Source organism: Eumetopias jubatus, unplaced genomic scaffold, assembly GCF_037043125.1.
Source record: "Eumetopias jubatus isolate StellerSeaLion01/CBP00866 unplaced genomic scaffold, mEumJub1_p1.0 scaffold_2, whole genome shotgun sequence".
Classification (NCBI taxonomy): domain Eukaryota; kingdom Metazoa; phylum Chordata; class Mammalia; order Carnivora; family Otariidae; genus Eumetopias; species Eumetopias jubatus.
In genome coordinates, this window is record NW_028274808.1 from 118,632,844 (window position 1) to 118,647,485 (window position 14,642).

General features: G+C 43.0%; 1 protein-coding gene across 3 annotated transcripts in view; it reads left to right on the forward strand.

Moving 5' to 3' along the window:
* MANBA (mannosidase beta) overlaps nt 1-14,407 on the forward strand; it is a 122,402-nt gene extending 107,995 nt beyond the window's left edge. For all 3 annotated transcript variants that reach the window (XM_028091211.2, XM_028091213.2, XM_028091212.2), the window contains 4 exons: nt 5,239-5,383; nt 8,984-9,126; nt 10,001-10,258; nt 12,676-14,407. In XM_028091211.2, coding sequence (XP_027947012.1) covers nt 5,239-5,383; nt 8,984-9,126; nt 10,001-10,258; nt 12,676-12,900 — 771 coding nt within the window. In that variant the 3' untranslated portion in view covers nt 12,901-14,407. The remainder of the gene's footprint in view (nt 1-5,238; nt 5,384-8,983; nt 9,127-10,000; nt 10,259-12,675) is intronic.
* Nucleotides 14,408-14,642: the final 235 nt, after the last annotated feature.

Genomic DNA, 14,642 nt, shown 5'->3' on the forward strand with positions numbered 1-14,642 from the left:
AGGAGACTGATTTCATAAGTGTAATCAAGCAAGCTGCTGAAAATAGACTTTTTTGAAACTAAAATAAGATTTGTCTGCTAACAGTGGGACTGAGTAGCCTAGGAAATGACTAAGCATTTATCCTTCTTATATGTAAGGATTGTCCTCTTTAGGGAAGGATTCATGAGTGTATAAATACAGGTACAATTTTTAAAGGGAAAGAGGCAGTTCCAGACATTTTCCAGGGAAGTGGGATTGTACAACAACCCTTTAGGAAGGATAGTGGGCAGTGGCCTTCTGCATTTTTATGAACAAAGGCGTCCTTCATTAGCCCTAGCTGGCACCTACTGGTTCGGGTAAACCCAGATCCATGATGCTGGCACATGGCACCATCTGTCTGTGGAGTGTACTGCACTATGCTAGAGACCAGAGCACTCAAGAGCCTTGATTATCCTCCTTCACACTAAGTTCAGCTATGATAGGCCACTAGTTAGGGCTTGCCTAGTGTCCTTTTCCTTTCATTGCTAGCAAGGGGTAGGAATTCTGCATGTATGTAAAAAAAATTTTTAAGTTTAAAAATTCTAAAAGATTATTAATATTTATCTATTAAACCAGAAAAGATAAATTACAGCGAGAAGATTGTTAGAACAGATATACAAAAATAAAGATATCTTGCAAGTAGTTCTGAAAATTAAAATAGAGACTGAAAACTCAAATGTTTCTGGGGGCTAGGAAGGTAATTTAAATTGATAGGAGTATGATTATTGGGAATTGTGACAAAATGGAACATACAGGCTGGGACTTAAGACATTAAACAATATCCAAACAAGAAACAAACAAAAAAAAGACCACCAACCTCAAAAAAAACAAAAAACACCCACCTCTGTGGGCCAGTTAAAATCTGTGTGGGGCATCCCAATCAAAATACCAATGGCATTTTTCAAACAGACGAATGGATAAAGAAGATGTGGTCCATATATACAATGGAATATTACTCAGCCATCAGAAAGGATGAATACCCGACTTTTGCATCAACATGGATGGGACTGGAGGAGATTATGCTAAGTGAAAGAAGTCAAGCAGAGAGAGTCAATTATCATATGGTTTCACTTATTTGTGGAACATGAGGAATAGTATGGAGGACGTCAGGAGAAGGAAGGGAAAATGAAGGGGGACGGAATTGGAGGGAGAGATGAACCAAGAGAGACTATGGACTCTGAGAAACAAACTGAGGGTTTTTAGAGGGGAGGTGGGTGGGGAGATGGGTTAGCCCGGTGATGGGTGGTATTAAGGAGGGCACGTACTGCATGGAGCACTGGGTGTTATATGCAAACAATGAATCATGGAACACTACATCAAAAACTAATGATGTACTATATGGTGACTAACGTAACATAATAAAAAAAAGTCTGTGTGGGGTAAAGTTCTGTCTGGAGGCCACCAGTTTATAGCAGCCTCTTGACTGGAACCTAATATAGCAATATGCAGCAAAGAGTTTAACATTGTCATCTATTATTGCCAAAAGAAGCAACACACGATCATAAAATGTTCTTAGCTCTTGCATTGAAAGAAAAAACTGGAAACCATTCAAATGCCTAATAATTGGAGAATGATGAATCACACTGTGGTATAACTGTATAACCATTTAAAGCACAGAGATGCTAGCAAGTTCTAGGGCATGGAAATGTACATATGTGAAACCTAAGTGAGACTAGAACACTAAATGTATATGCTACAATATGTGTTCACAAAGACTGGAAAAGAATTTGGAGCAATGTAAATAATTCGATGCTCATGAGATCTTTTTTTTCCTGAAAAGAAGCTTACATGAATAAAAAGAAAATGTAGGTCACCTCTACCAAGGCCATCAGTAAAATATCTGATTGTCCTCTGGATTAGATCCAGCTAAGCACAAGCATGGCTTTGTCCTAGAAGTTTTCATTTTTGCCTGAAAGAGATAATTTAATTTCCTACTGTGGTATACACTGATATTTTGTTCCCACCTCAGAATTCTGTTTTTACTTTTTTCCTACTTACCCTACTTTATAAATGTGGATCCAAGGAAAGTGATTCCAGTCCCAAACTTCATAAATGACACCCCTCCTTCCATACCACCCATGAGTTGACACTGAACCAAGTCTCTGGGGTAATAACAGAATGTTGCAGGTTCTTTGGCTTCTTTGGTATACCAGGAATTGCCCAGACTTCAGGGGTACTTCAGGTACTGGGAGTTCCAGAATTGTGGGCTGGCACCAAAAGTGGATTGTCCATGGTGGTTGCCATTCGATGCCCGTGCTTGGCTGGACCAGCAGTTTCTAGAATGTCTGGTGACTAGAACCTCTCTCCTCCTATTGTTACTCACCAATCTGGTGAGGACTTCCTCAGCTTCTCCTCTCATGATCACTCCACACACAGTCTATAAAGCAATGGCTGTTTTTCAGGACTCTCTGGATGAGAACTGAGATTTCCTCTTGTTTAGGGTCTTGGGTGTGTGTCCTGTGGAGGCAGAGAATGTGGCTGGCTTGATTTTGTGCACATAGGCGAAATTTAGGTTGGTTGGTGGGGCTATTATATGGAGGCTCAGGGTGATATAAATGAGTTCAGAGATCAAATCTTTCTAACAACTATAAAGGTTACTTTCCATGCTGATGTAAGGTAAAGATCTCTAGTGGGCATGGATGATGCTGCCCTAGAATCTGTTTCTACTGAGATTTCCACTTTTGGGCTGCTTCATCTTCACTGAATTTTCTAGAAGTTGCTCCACAGCACTGATTTTGTACCATAACTCAACATACATGAATGCTTACAAAGGGACTTAATTTCTCTGTGCCTACCTATGCAGGCCTAGAAGTAGATAAATCTCTCTCTCTCTCTCTCTCTCTCTCTCTTTTTTTTTTAGTTCAGATAAGATTAGTATTTTTACAAGGAACTTGGCAAGAGATTTCTGAGTATAATTGCAGATTGGCTTGACTGACAGATCAAATTTCATAGGTCTGTTTTTCTATTTCATTCCCTCTGACTTAGTGTTGGACTAAATACATGCAGATTGTATCCTGTGGTCATTTTCAGTTGGCACCATTTCCACTTCGTCTGTGAGAGTCTTTCTTTAGAGTGTATTCACTGCTCTCATTGCTGTGGTCCCAGTGGTCTGGTTCCTGAATAAGGACATTTCTTTATCTGCTCACAGCTGATATCATCTCTTGCTGGGATGGTTTTCATAGCTTTCTGAATGGTCGCCCTAAACGCACTGTAGACACCGCCCCCACCCCGGTGCCTCCATTTCTTCTTTTGGTCAGCAGCATCTTCTTTTGGAATGCAAATCTGGTCCCTTCACCCACTGAGCTTAAAAGCTTTCTGTGACTTCCGGTAGCCTCTCACCAAAACCTTCCCAGGTCTGGTCCCTGCATCTCACTGGCCTCCCTTCCATTGTTCCTGGCTCTCTGTGCCTTTTAGTTCTTCGCCTGTGAATTCTCTGCTCAACACACATGTCCTCTCCGGCTGCCAGGTTCTGCCCTCTCTCTTTTTCTCTTTCCTCTTCTTTGAGACTATCATCATTCCTCGGCTAGGCCTATTTCCCCTACTGTCTACACTCGTAAAATTGCTCAGTCCTCCTTCTTAGTACTTACTACTGTTTAAAGTTTACATTTATTTGCGTGACTCTTTGATTAAGTCCTGTGTTCTGCACAAGCCAATAAGCTCCATGAGGATGGGCTCGTGTATTTTTTTGCTGGGAGAGGGTTGGACCATTACCAGCATGTAACACATACTGTAGGTGCTTACTAAATCTTTATTGAATACCATGATTTCTTCTTGCTTCACCCTTCTGGAATTTTGTGGCCCCACCTCATATAAGTCATACCTTCACCTGTTAGCCAGCCTAACCCTATTTAAAGGTTCTACCTTTATTTGAGCTCTTCCAGCTTTTAGGAAAGCATCTGGGCTTAGTCTTCAAGAGACCTTCTCTGCATCCTTCTTTTCCCTCCTCTGTGAAAATCCAGGCCCCACTCTAATGAGGAGTCCTTGCAGCTCTGACCGTCTCTGCAGGTTCTCCTTGGTGACCTCTCCAAATGAGCCTAAGAACCTCTCACTCATGAGCTTCTCCTACTACCACTCTAAGTTAAAAGCATGGGATAACAGGGGTGCCTGGGTGGTGCGGTTGGTTGGGCCTCCCACTCTTGGTTTCAGCTCAGGTCGTGATCTCAGAGTGGTGGGATCGAGCCCCGCATCGGGCTCCGCGCTCAGTGAGGAGTCTGCTTAGGACTCTCTCTCCCTCTCTTCTTCTCCCCCTGGCTTGTGCTCTCTAAAATAAAATAAATAAGATCTTTTTAAAAAGTACGTGATAACAGCAGCAATGAAAGAGTGATTTTTCAATGATGTTGCCAATAATTAAGAGTCCTGCATGAAATTCTTTAGTGCCTCTTCAATAGGAACTAAATTCACTTGTCTCATTGCTGCAATTTACCATCTGTTCTGCTATAATGAAGGAATTACATTCATAAGAAATTTTTCATTATCAGAAGTCATGATATAAGAACAATTGCTTGAGTAGAAAAAAGGGGTTGGGGGGGCACCTGGGTGGCTCAGATGGTTAAGCATCTGCCTTCAGCTCAGGTTGTAATCCTGGGGTTTTAGGTTGGAGCCCCATGTCTGGCACCCAGCTCAGCAGGGAATCTGCTTCTCCCTCTGCCTCTGCCTCTCTCCCCGGGCTCATGCTCTCTCTCTCTGTCTCTCTCAAATGAATAAATAAAATCTTGAAAAAAGAGAAAAGGGGTTAGGGATTGGACAGTATAAGAGTCATAATAATGTTATTTTTCCTGTAGAATTTTTTTCTAATCTAAACTAATAAAACTTTTTTCTTCAGTAGCTATGAATATATTTGTAAAACCCATCACTGCAAGAAAATTTAGTGTTTGACTACATATACCATTTACTCTGGAATAATAATAGTCTGCTTTCCATCATTGCCTACACTATCATTAGCAAGGAACCTTTCATACCATCCTATTTCCTCAATCACCCATTGTTACAATAAACGAAACACTAAGACTCCCAAATAAATCAGCTGTTATAGACAACCCTTCTGACATACTGAGGGGCTAGTTACAGATCTAGTATAATAATGGTAGACATAATGCTAATCAGATTCCCTAATTTATCCAACCTGATTTAAAAAAACACCCTCAAGCCTGCAGTTTTCTCAGATCTAGACACTTAGGTCAAACAATAACACGTGTGCTTCGATGTTTTCCCCCAAATCAGGTGATGCAGGCTCAGTGTGTCAAAATAGAGACTGAATTCTACCGCCGCAGTCGCAGCGAGATAGTGGATGGGCAAGGCTACACCATGGGTGCACTTTATTGGCAGCTGAATGACATCTGGCAGGCTCCTTCCTGGGCTTCTCTAGGTAAGTGTTGCAGCATTCTTTGTGTCTGTGAGAGAAAGCAACTCCGGTGCGGAGATGCACTGAGAAAGCACGGAGCCTGAGGGGTCAGATTAATCCGGGTAGACCCGAGCGCAGTGGAGGGGCTCCTCCCGCAGCCTGTGAACTGCGGCCGCCCTGCCCACCTTCCGGGGTGCTCCGGCGGCGGCGGCCTTCGCGGCAGCCTTGTTCGAGTTCGGGGCTGTGCAGAGTCACAAAAGCTGGCTAATGAAGGGGGTAGAGTCATGCATGAAGGTTTCAGCCATGTGTCTCAAAATTTTGAATTTGATTAGGAGGAATTTCCAGGCAAAAGAAGCACTTACGTAAGCTGCTCTTCCTCGGAAGAATTCAGCCAAGTGGAAGGCTGGCCCAGCTGAGTGTTAAAATGTCCTTTTCCCGGATTCCCCTCTAGGCCCATAAGGTCATCTTTATTTTTGCCCTATTTATCTCTTGGAAACGTGGTGGAGTCAGAAATCCACGTAGGAGGGGTTATCAGTTGCATCAGTTCCGTTGGCAACAGGGAGATGATGACTGGCATGGTGCCTGCAGTTTGAATTATTCTATTTTGATATATTTTTTGAAAATCAAGGAGTAATAATGAATCTTTGGTGTTCACTGGTGGTGGTTTGAAAAGAAATTCAGTTAATAATGTACACAAGAATTTGGGGACAAAAGTGAGTCAAGGCCATACAGTAAAAAAGCCTCTTTGCTGGGTGAGGCTCTTAAACTAGCTGTGAATGCAAATCCAAAGGAGTCCATTCCCCGTGTGCTTTGATTAGTGTGCCGAGTCCCCTCTTGCGGTAAATTGGAGTCTCGATCGGGTTTCTCTGACCAAACTGTTTATCAGCACCATCCAAGAGTATTGGATGAGAATCAGGGGTAGACTGGGGAGAGTCGCCTTTCTGGGAAGCTTAAAACTGGACAAAGAGATATTGTTCAGAGACACTTGGACCCTGACTCTGCCTTCTTGTACGTGGATGAGGTCGTGGACTCCTGAAGCAGAGTTTGGTTCGAGAATGGGGAGAGCCCAGTCTTTGTTAATCTTCCCTTAAACGACTGTATTGCAGATTATTTTAACGAGTTCTTTAGAAAGGGTGAGTAAACCCAGGAACCAGGAGTATGATGGCAGAGCAAGAATTTGTTTTCTAAAGTCTCTCAGGACAGTGCCTCTGTGGAGAGGATCACCATCTTCTTGTACCTGGTACAGAAAACAGGTGCCAGGGAGGAGTTGTGACAAGGTATGCTATGTCTGCTCCTGGTCTGGACAGCCTCATAGCGTCTGTTTAACTCTGTGTCGTTGGTTTAATGAATCTGGTGCTTATAGTGTGTGCCGGTGGGGGTGGGGGAAGGCATGTGTCATGCCTCTTATCTGAAATGGTGATCCTTTAAAGGGATCATCGCTGCTTGGAATCTATAGATTCTTACACGTTTCCTTTTAAAAAAATTAGTCTCATTTTTAGTTATAATTTTGCAAATACAGAAATCCACTGGGGCATTTTATTTTGCTTGGCTCATAAGCTTGGACAGGCACAGAGCTAATGGAAAAGCCAGAAATCCCACAGCATTTTTAGCTGACTATGCAGGATATTATATTGGTAGCCATATTGTCACTGATGAGTAACTAGTGTGTGTCCCAGTGAGACCTTGTGCTTCAATTGCTGTCCTCCTGTGTTCTGTGTGTGGCCATGAAGCTGGAACCACGCATGTGAAGTCTCTTCTGTAATGGATACCACACGAGAGTCTGTAAGTTACCTCAGGTCTGAGCCATCTTTAACTTAGGAGAAAACTTTCCAAATACAGTTGATGTTTGAACAACATGAGGTTGAACTCTGCAGGTCCACGAAGATGCAGATTTTTTGGGTAAAGACAGTACAGTACTGTAAATGTATTTTGTCTTGCTTCTGACTTTCTTAATAACATTTTCTTTTCTCTAGCTTGCTTTATTGTAAGGATACAGTATATAATACATATAATGTACAAAATATGTGTCACTTGACCACTTACGTTATCGGTAAGGCTTGGTCAACAGTAAGCTCTTAGTAGTTAAGTTCTGAGGGAGTCAGAAGTTACCTGTGGATTTTTGACTGCACAGGGGTTGGTGCCCCTAACCCCATGTTGTTCAAGGTCAACTTTGTAAGTTCGAGTTCATTTTATAGATCTAATATGAAAGGCCTCTCCACCCCTCCCTGCTTGTTGTTTTTAAGGGGAAATATTAGGAGTTGCAGTTGAAGCACTGAGAGTTGAAATTTTAGAAAACTGGAAGAAATTGGTTCTCTCTGAACTTCAAACCACTTTTCTCCATCTCAGCAGCTTGCACTGTGAATTCTGGACATGATCCTCCCCGCCTACACACACCCCCTCACCCCTCCTCTGCCCTCTCCCCCTCCCCACCATCTCTCTGGAAGTTGTTCATTGGTACAGTGCTTTGTGGGAAAGAGCTTTTTGGAATAGAGGCATGGTGACGTTTTTTAGTTTGGGGGTTTAGCATCCTGGACATGCCAACAGGGCACAGAATTCATAGGTTCTCAAAAGCTTCTAATTGTATCGGGGCAACTGTCATTAACTGTCATCTGTTTGGATGTTCTCCTCGAGTCTGCACTTGCTGGTGGCATTTGTGATAATGGTTGTTTTATTTCACTTGGAGGCTTTTGTGCTTATGGGAAAAGGAAGGAGACTTTGAGTTCTAAATAACTCTGTCACTTTTTTAATTGTTTTTTTTCCCAAGTGTTCTGTTTATATATTTTTTTAGGTGTACCAGACAGTGATTTGACATTTCTGTACATTACGAAATGCTCACCATGATAAGTGTAGTTACCATCTGTCACCATACAAAGTTACTACAAGATTATTGACTATGTTCCCTATAACTCTTATTTTTTAAAAATTTTAAAAGATTTTATTTATTTGAGAGAGACAGTGCGTGCGAACGGGAGGGGGGAGGGGCAGAGAGAAAAAGAAGGAGAGAATCTCCAGCAGATTCTGTGCTGAGCTGCTGAGCATGGAGATGCGGGGCTCAATCTCATGACCCGGAGATCATGATCTGGGCTGAAATCAAGAGTCAGTTGCTTAACCGATTGAGCCGCCCAGGCTCCCCTCCCTTTAACATTTATATTATTCATATATATATATATATATATAAGTGAATATTTATAATGTTTTATACAAGTGCAGTATTTTCTTACAGTTGCTAATACGTGTAATAATTTTACTGCCATGCTACCGATTTCCTTCTTTCATGTGTATGTAGTAGAAAGGAATATTGGAAGAAGAATTATGTATGAGAAAGTGCTGCCTAGGAGTTGGGTCTGGGCTCAGAGTACTGCCTGTGGCATGTTTGATGTACGGTCTGAGCCTCCCTTTCCTCATTGTAAAGTGGATGGGAATGCTTGCCTCACTCACATGTGAGGATGCCGTGAGGTAAAGACTGGAATGCCCCGAGGCCTCAGTGAACGTGGGTTCGTGCCCCTGTTGAATCTCCCTGCTATGCTCAGGCCCTAGAATCATGACAAGTCAGCATAGCTGGACCATGGGGGAGATGACCCTGACTGCTTGACCCTGCCCATCTCTTAACTTGCCTATTTTTAGAGTATGGAGGAAAGTGGAAAATGCTTCATTACTTTGCGCGGCATTTCTTCGCTCCACTGTTGCCAGTGGGTTTTGAGGATCAAGACGTGTTTTTCATCTATGGTGTGTCAGACCTTCGCTCTGACTGCAAGGCAAAGCTCACTGTAAGTTGCTTGGAGTTTTTTTCTAAGATAGAATGAGTGTTTTTGGTCATCTCTTTAGTTATTGGTTATATTTCTTCTGGGAAAAAGAAAAGAGAAATTAATTTGTATTGAAATGTTTCTAAGTGCCTGTCGCAGAAAATGGGCTGTCCTTGGACTCAGAACACCTGTACCTTCAGGGTAAAACTCTGCCATTTATCCCGTGACCTGAAGGCTTAATGCCTTGGTGATTCAGTTTCCTCATCTGTGAATATCATATCTTCACTTGTCAGCCTGTCTTGAAGGATTTCAATGGGCAGTGAATAAAATAAATAATAAAATAATTAGACAAAAGCAAATTATAAATTGTAAAGTGCCACTACAATATAAGGTTATATAATCACAAGAAGCTGGAAATAGCCTGAACTTGACGGAAAGAAATCCTTAAAAGTGGTTTGTTAAAGTGAAAATCTGTACAAGAATTCCGAATGTATATGGAAAAATACACCTGTATTTAAAACAATGCGAGGCAAAAAGGGAGGAACTCCAGAGTCTCAGGTGGTTGCAGTTTGGAGGATACTGCAAATAGGTCACGGTTACAGAATAATGACAGTGCACCAGGTCCTGTGTCTTCCATAGATTATTTAACTCTCACAACAGCCAGTGAAGTTAGTGCTGTTCTTATTCTCATTTTACGTGTGAAGAAACAGAGCCTTTGAGGAGTTGGGTAACTTGCTCTGTTACAAGCTCTGGTACTCAGTGGAGCTGCGGTTAAGCCCAGGGTTCATAGGCTCCTAACTAGGTCTGCTATTCTGACTTCCATCTATTATTCTCTAAAAAAAAAAAAAAAGATAGTAACCAAGAATGTTTGCTTTTGCTCTGTCTTGTTTCTCCCCAGGTGAGAGTCCACACGTGGCATTCCCTGGAGCCATTGTGCTCCTCTGAGACGGAGCATTTTGTCCTGAAAGCAGGGAAGGCCGTTCTCCTCTATAAGGAGTCGGTGCCTGTATTGTTGGAGAATTGTGGGAATTGCACACGGCAGAGCTGTGTGCTTTCCTTTTACCTTTCAGCTGACAGCCAACCTGTGAGCCCAGCCAACTATCACTTCCTGTCTTCACTGAGTGAGAGCGTGGGGCTCCACAAGGCACACATCACCGTAAGTACCAGTGGCCTGGGGTCCCCGTGGCCTTGCAGGGGTACCCTGCTTCTGGGGCAAGCACATGGCATCCTGCATTTTGCAGAATTTCTCCTTGGTACTGAGTTTCCCCGGGACCTGAGGAATGTTAGTCTCTTCCCACTGGAAGCAAAGACCAAATAACTGCTTTTCTAATTCAGTGTCTGTCAGAGTTTAGGGTTCCTGCCACCAGCACTACCCCTTGGCCCCTAGTGGGCTGGAGTGGGCGGGGCAGGAAGAGGCAGCAGGACTTGTCACCGCATTCCAGGCTCTGTCCCTGGCCTTTCCTGCTTCATCCCTGAAGTGTCATGTGCCGCCCTGACAAGCCAGCAAACCTGTGTAACGGGGGGGACCAGGCAGCCCCAGCAGAAGCACTCTGACTTTGAGGGTTTAAGGACAATCGATGAATTTTTTAAAAATTTCCCTCTGCTCTCTTTGATTTATTGCTTCAAAGTAGCTTAATCACCAAATCTATAATTGCCAAGAAACAAATGGGATGACCAGGATGTGTTGTTATAAAAATTGTGCAGCTGGAGAACGTGCAGTCTGTCTAGTTGATTGAAAACCTTTCCTACCCTTTCCCCGACACACGGTGATTGAATGTATTCTCTAGAAAGTTTTACTCTCTGTTTAGTGAAAGTTAAATTTGTTTCAGACCTGTACTTCACTGAGAATGCTTAAGTGACAGGGTTTGTTTGCATTTACTTAGAAATAATCGTACTAAAACTCAGTCCTTGAGATGAAAACATACCTTTCTTTCTAATTAATAGTGAAATGTTCACATGCTGAAATGTAAGCCATCTGTGGTAACTGAGGTAGAGCAGCCTGATGGGAATGCCATACGTTTACACAGCTTCTTTCCAGAAAAACAACAACAACAATAACGGCAACAAAACCGAAACACCGCACCAGACAAATTTGCAGTCTCTACACTTAGGATTTCGAAATCTTTTTCTCTTTCCTAAACCAGGCCTTCATTACCTTGGGACAAGTGGGTGTGGGAGAGAAGTGGAACTTGTTCCTTCGTCCTACCGCGTCTGGACTTCAGTGAGACTTGCCCTTCCTAAAGGGATATAACAATAGTAATAATAGTTAGCATTTACTGCAGGCTTCACACGGGCCAGGCAGGCGGGTGTGCTGTCCCCAGTAGGATGCTGGGAAGTTGTTGACCATACCTCCCTGAAGCCAGGCTACAAGCTTGACCCTGGGCTCTGCCGTCATATATAGAGATGAGACTTCGGATCGGAAGCAGGCAGTATGAGGGGGCAGGCATCAGTGTCCCTTCTGGCTTTGGTCTTGGAGCAACAGTAGCTGAGGCGTCCCTGGCAGCCTTGCAGGCCGGCTGGGGCCAGCCGCGCGAGTGGCGTGCCTGTGACTGCCTTAGGGTCTTCACCCAACCGCTGGGCGGCATGATTTGGGAATTTAACATCCAGCTTGAGACCTGACTCTCCGAAACTCCCAGAGACACCTAATACGCTTTGTTAAGTTTCTTTGCTCTTTCCTCCAAAGTACGTTTTCTTGTTTATAACTCAGAACCCTCCATGATACGTAAGGCCAAAATTATATAGAGTAAAAACTGCGCCTTGAAATTCTCTATGCCACACATCACGTGCAACGTCAGACCTACAGTGTGGTGTGTCTGCGTGTTGAGGGGGTCACGTTTCATGTCAGAGGCACAGCCTTAAATACCAGATCACTCTCAGCTGCACACTCGCACTGAGAGAACCTCACAAACCCCTACCCCCAGGGGCACAGCCCAGCCTAGCCTCACTTTAGCGTGCGCTAATTGGCTAGTGAATGACAGGGCTTAAATTGCACTTAATATGCACTTAAATGCATTAAATTAAATTGCTGATACTGTGTGAGATTTGCACGTGTTAAAAGTGCTAATAATGTGACTTTATGGTACTATGCAGCATGAGAGAGAAAGCTCTAATGGTAGAGCTTTTGTAAATGCCTGGCAGGCGGCTGCCTAGGTTGCTGGATCTTTCTAGAAGAACAAGTTCCATGGTGGTGCTAGCTCCACATATATCCTGAGAAAGTCATTGGGACTTCCCAGCCCTTATGCCAAAATGTTCCTCTCCTGATCCCCTGAGAAAAAATGTAAAACATATAAAGCTCTGAGCTTCTTGTGAAATATTCTCCTTAATAATTGGAGACGACATATTTCTACACTTGGCTGGAGATTACAGTTTGGTAATTTCCCACAGCCTTAAATAAATTTCCATGTATTTTTCAGTATCTGACACAGTGCATGGAATGTCAGACTTTGGCAGTGACAGAGCCAAAGCTGGAGGAGATGTGCTCCCTGTTGGCCCACGTAAATGTTCTGATAGGCATTGTGGATAGAACAGATAGGTCTCCCCTCACCGTTCACTTAATTTATCTTTTTCTTTCAGGCCATCATCTCTCAGCAAGGTGACACATTTGCTTTTGATCTGGAAACCTCCACCGTTGCTCCCTTTGTTTGGTTAGATGTAGGAAGCATCCCTGGGAGATTCAGTGACAACGGTTTCCTCATGACTGAAAAGACGCGGACTGTATTATTTTACCCTTGGAAGCCCACCAGCAAGAGCGAATTGGAGCAATCTTTTCGTGTGACTTCCCTGACGGATATTTACTGAGGGAGTGCAGGTTGTATTTTCAGCGGATCCTGGAATAAAGCCTTTCTAAGGCCCCAGCTGGAGCCGAAGACAACCAGAGACAAGATGAAGAAGCAAGGAAATGTGTCCACCTGCCACATGTCCACATGTCCGATTCATCCTTCTGTGCAGAGTTTGTATGGTGCATTCTGTCGGGGAAGGTTGCTTACTCAGGTGACATCTTCCAGCAAGGCTGGGCATCGGTGTCCTTCAGCCTGTGCCAGGCCTGTGACTTTAGCCCTCCCCCTCCAGCTCTGGCACCACGTGACCCAGTTTTACCCTACCACTGCTTCCTACCCAGAAAAGGAAGTCCACTCATAAAGTCCTGTCAGGGAATCACAGGAACATGACGATTGCAGTATCTGTGGAACCAAATGTGGAAGGCTGAGAGGTTCATGTAGGCCTCTCATGGTTAGCCTCAAAAAATAACGAATAATCAAAATAAAGCTGCTTTGTTTTTATTCCTTGAGAAAATGGAGGTTCAGCTGTCACAATAGAAAGAGAGTTCTGGGTAGTAGCCATATTGGTTGTTGTTGGAAAGTTTGGGGCATTGATTGTTGCCATTTGATTACTTTTTTGGGTAGGATTCCATTTTCATTTGTGGGTTTTGTTATAAAATATCGTTTTGACTGGGGCACCTGCGTGACTTGGTCGGTTAAGCATCCAGCTCTTGATTTCGGCTCAGGTCATGATCTCAGGGTCATGGGATTGAGCCCTGAGTCAGGCTCTCCACGGGGTGTGAAGCCTGCTTAGGATTCTCTCTCTCCCTCTCCCCCTCTCCACACCTTTCTCTCTCTCTCAAAAAAAAATATTGTTTTGACAATAACAGCTTCTTTTTGCAAAGGCCATTTAGAGTGATTCTCCTTTGAAAAATAAGCTCACGTTGAAATGGACATCACTGTGGACACTGGAAATTTTTGGGTATCCTAACATAGGTTGTCACCCATAATTATGTGTGGCTTGTAGATGTGGCAGAATCCGGTGAATTTTCCAATTCACAAGCTGTGAATTAGATTTGTGTTTGTTGACCCTGGCAGCAAAGTGGTATTTCTTTTAGCTTGGGTTTGAATCATTTTTATTGGGACGCCTGGGTGGCTCAGTCATTTAGGTGTCTGCCTTCAGCTCAGGTCATGGTCCCAGGGTCCTGGGATCAAGTACTGCGTTGGGCTCCTTGCTCAGCGGGAAGCCTGCTTCTCCCTCTGCCTGCCACTCCCCCTTGCTTGTGCTCTCTCTCTCTCTGACAAATAAATAAATAAAATCTTTTTTTAAAATAAATAATTCATTTTTATCAATATTGATTAATTATAAATTGCTATAAAATTATTTTATTATGTACGATCATGTTTATAAATTGCATTCATAATGAAGCAAATGTGGCAAAATGTTAAGGGGTGGAGATGTGTAGGAATTCTTTTGTACTGCTTTTTCAACCTTTCTGTAAGTTTAAAATTGTATCAAAAAATAAAAGTTACATAAATTGCATTGACAATGTGATATTTCATCTGTGGCTTATTTAATCATTCCGTAAACATTCAGTTGTGTCCATTAGTGTGCTGGGCATTAATTTCCCGTTAGCTCTAGCCAACTTTTATTCTACTTGATAAACTGGGAGAATTTAAAGAATCTAGATTAAGGTATTTGAGTGGTTTTCTCTGGGAAGAATCATGTAATCAGTTATGGAATGGAATAGCAATGAGAGTTTGGCTTTAAAATCAAGACTAATT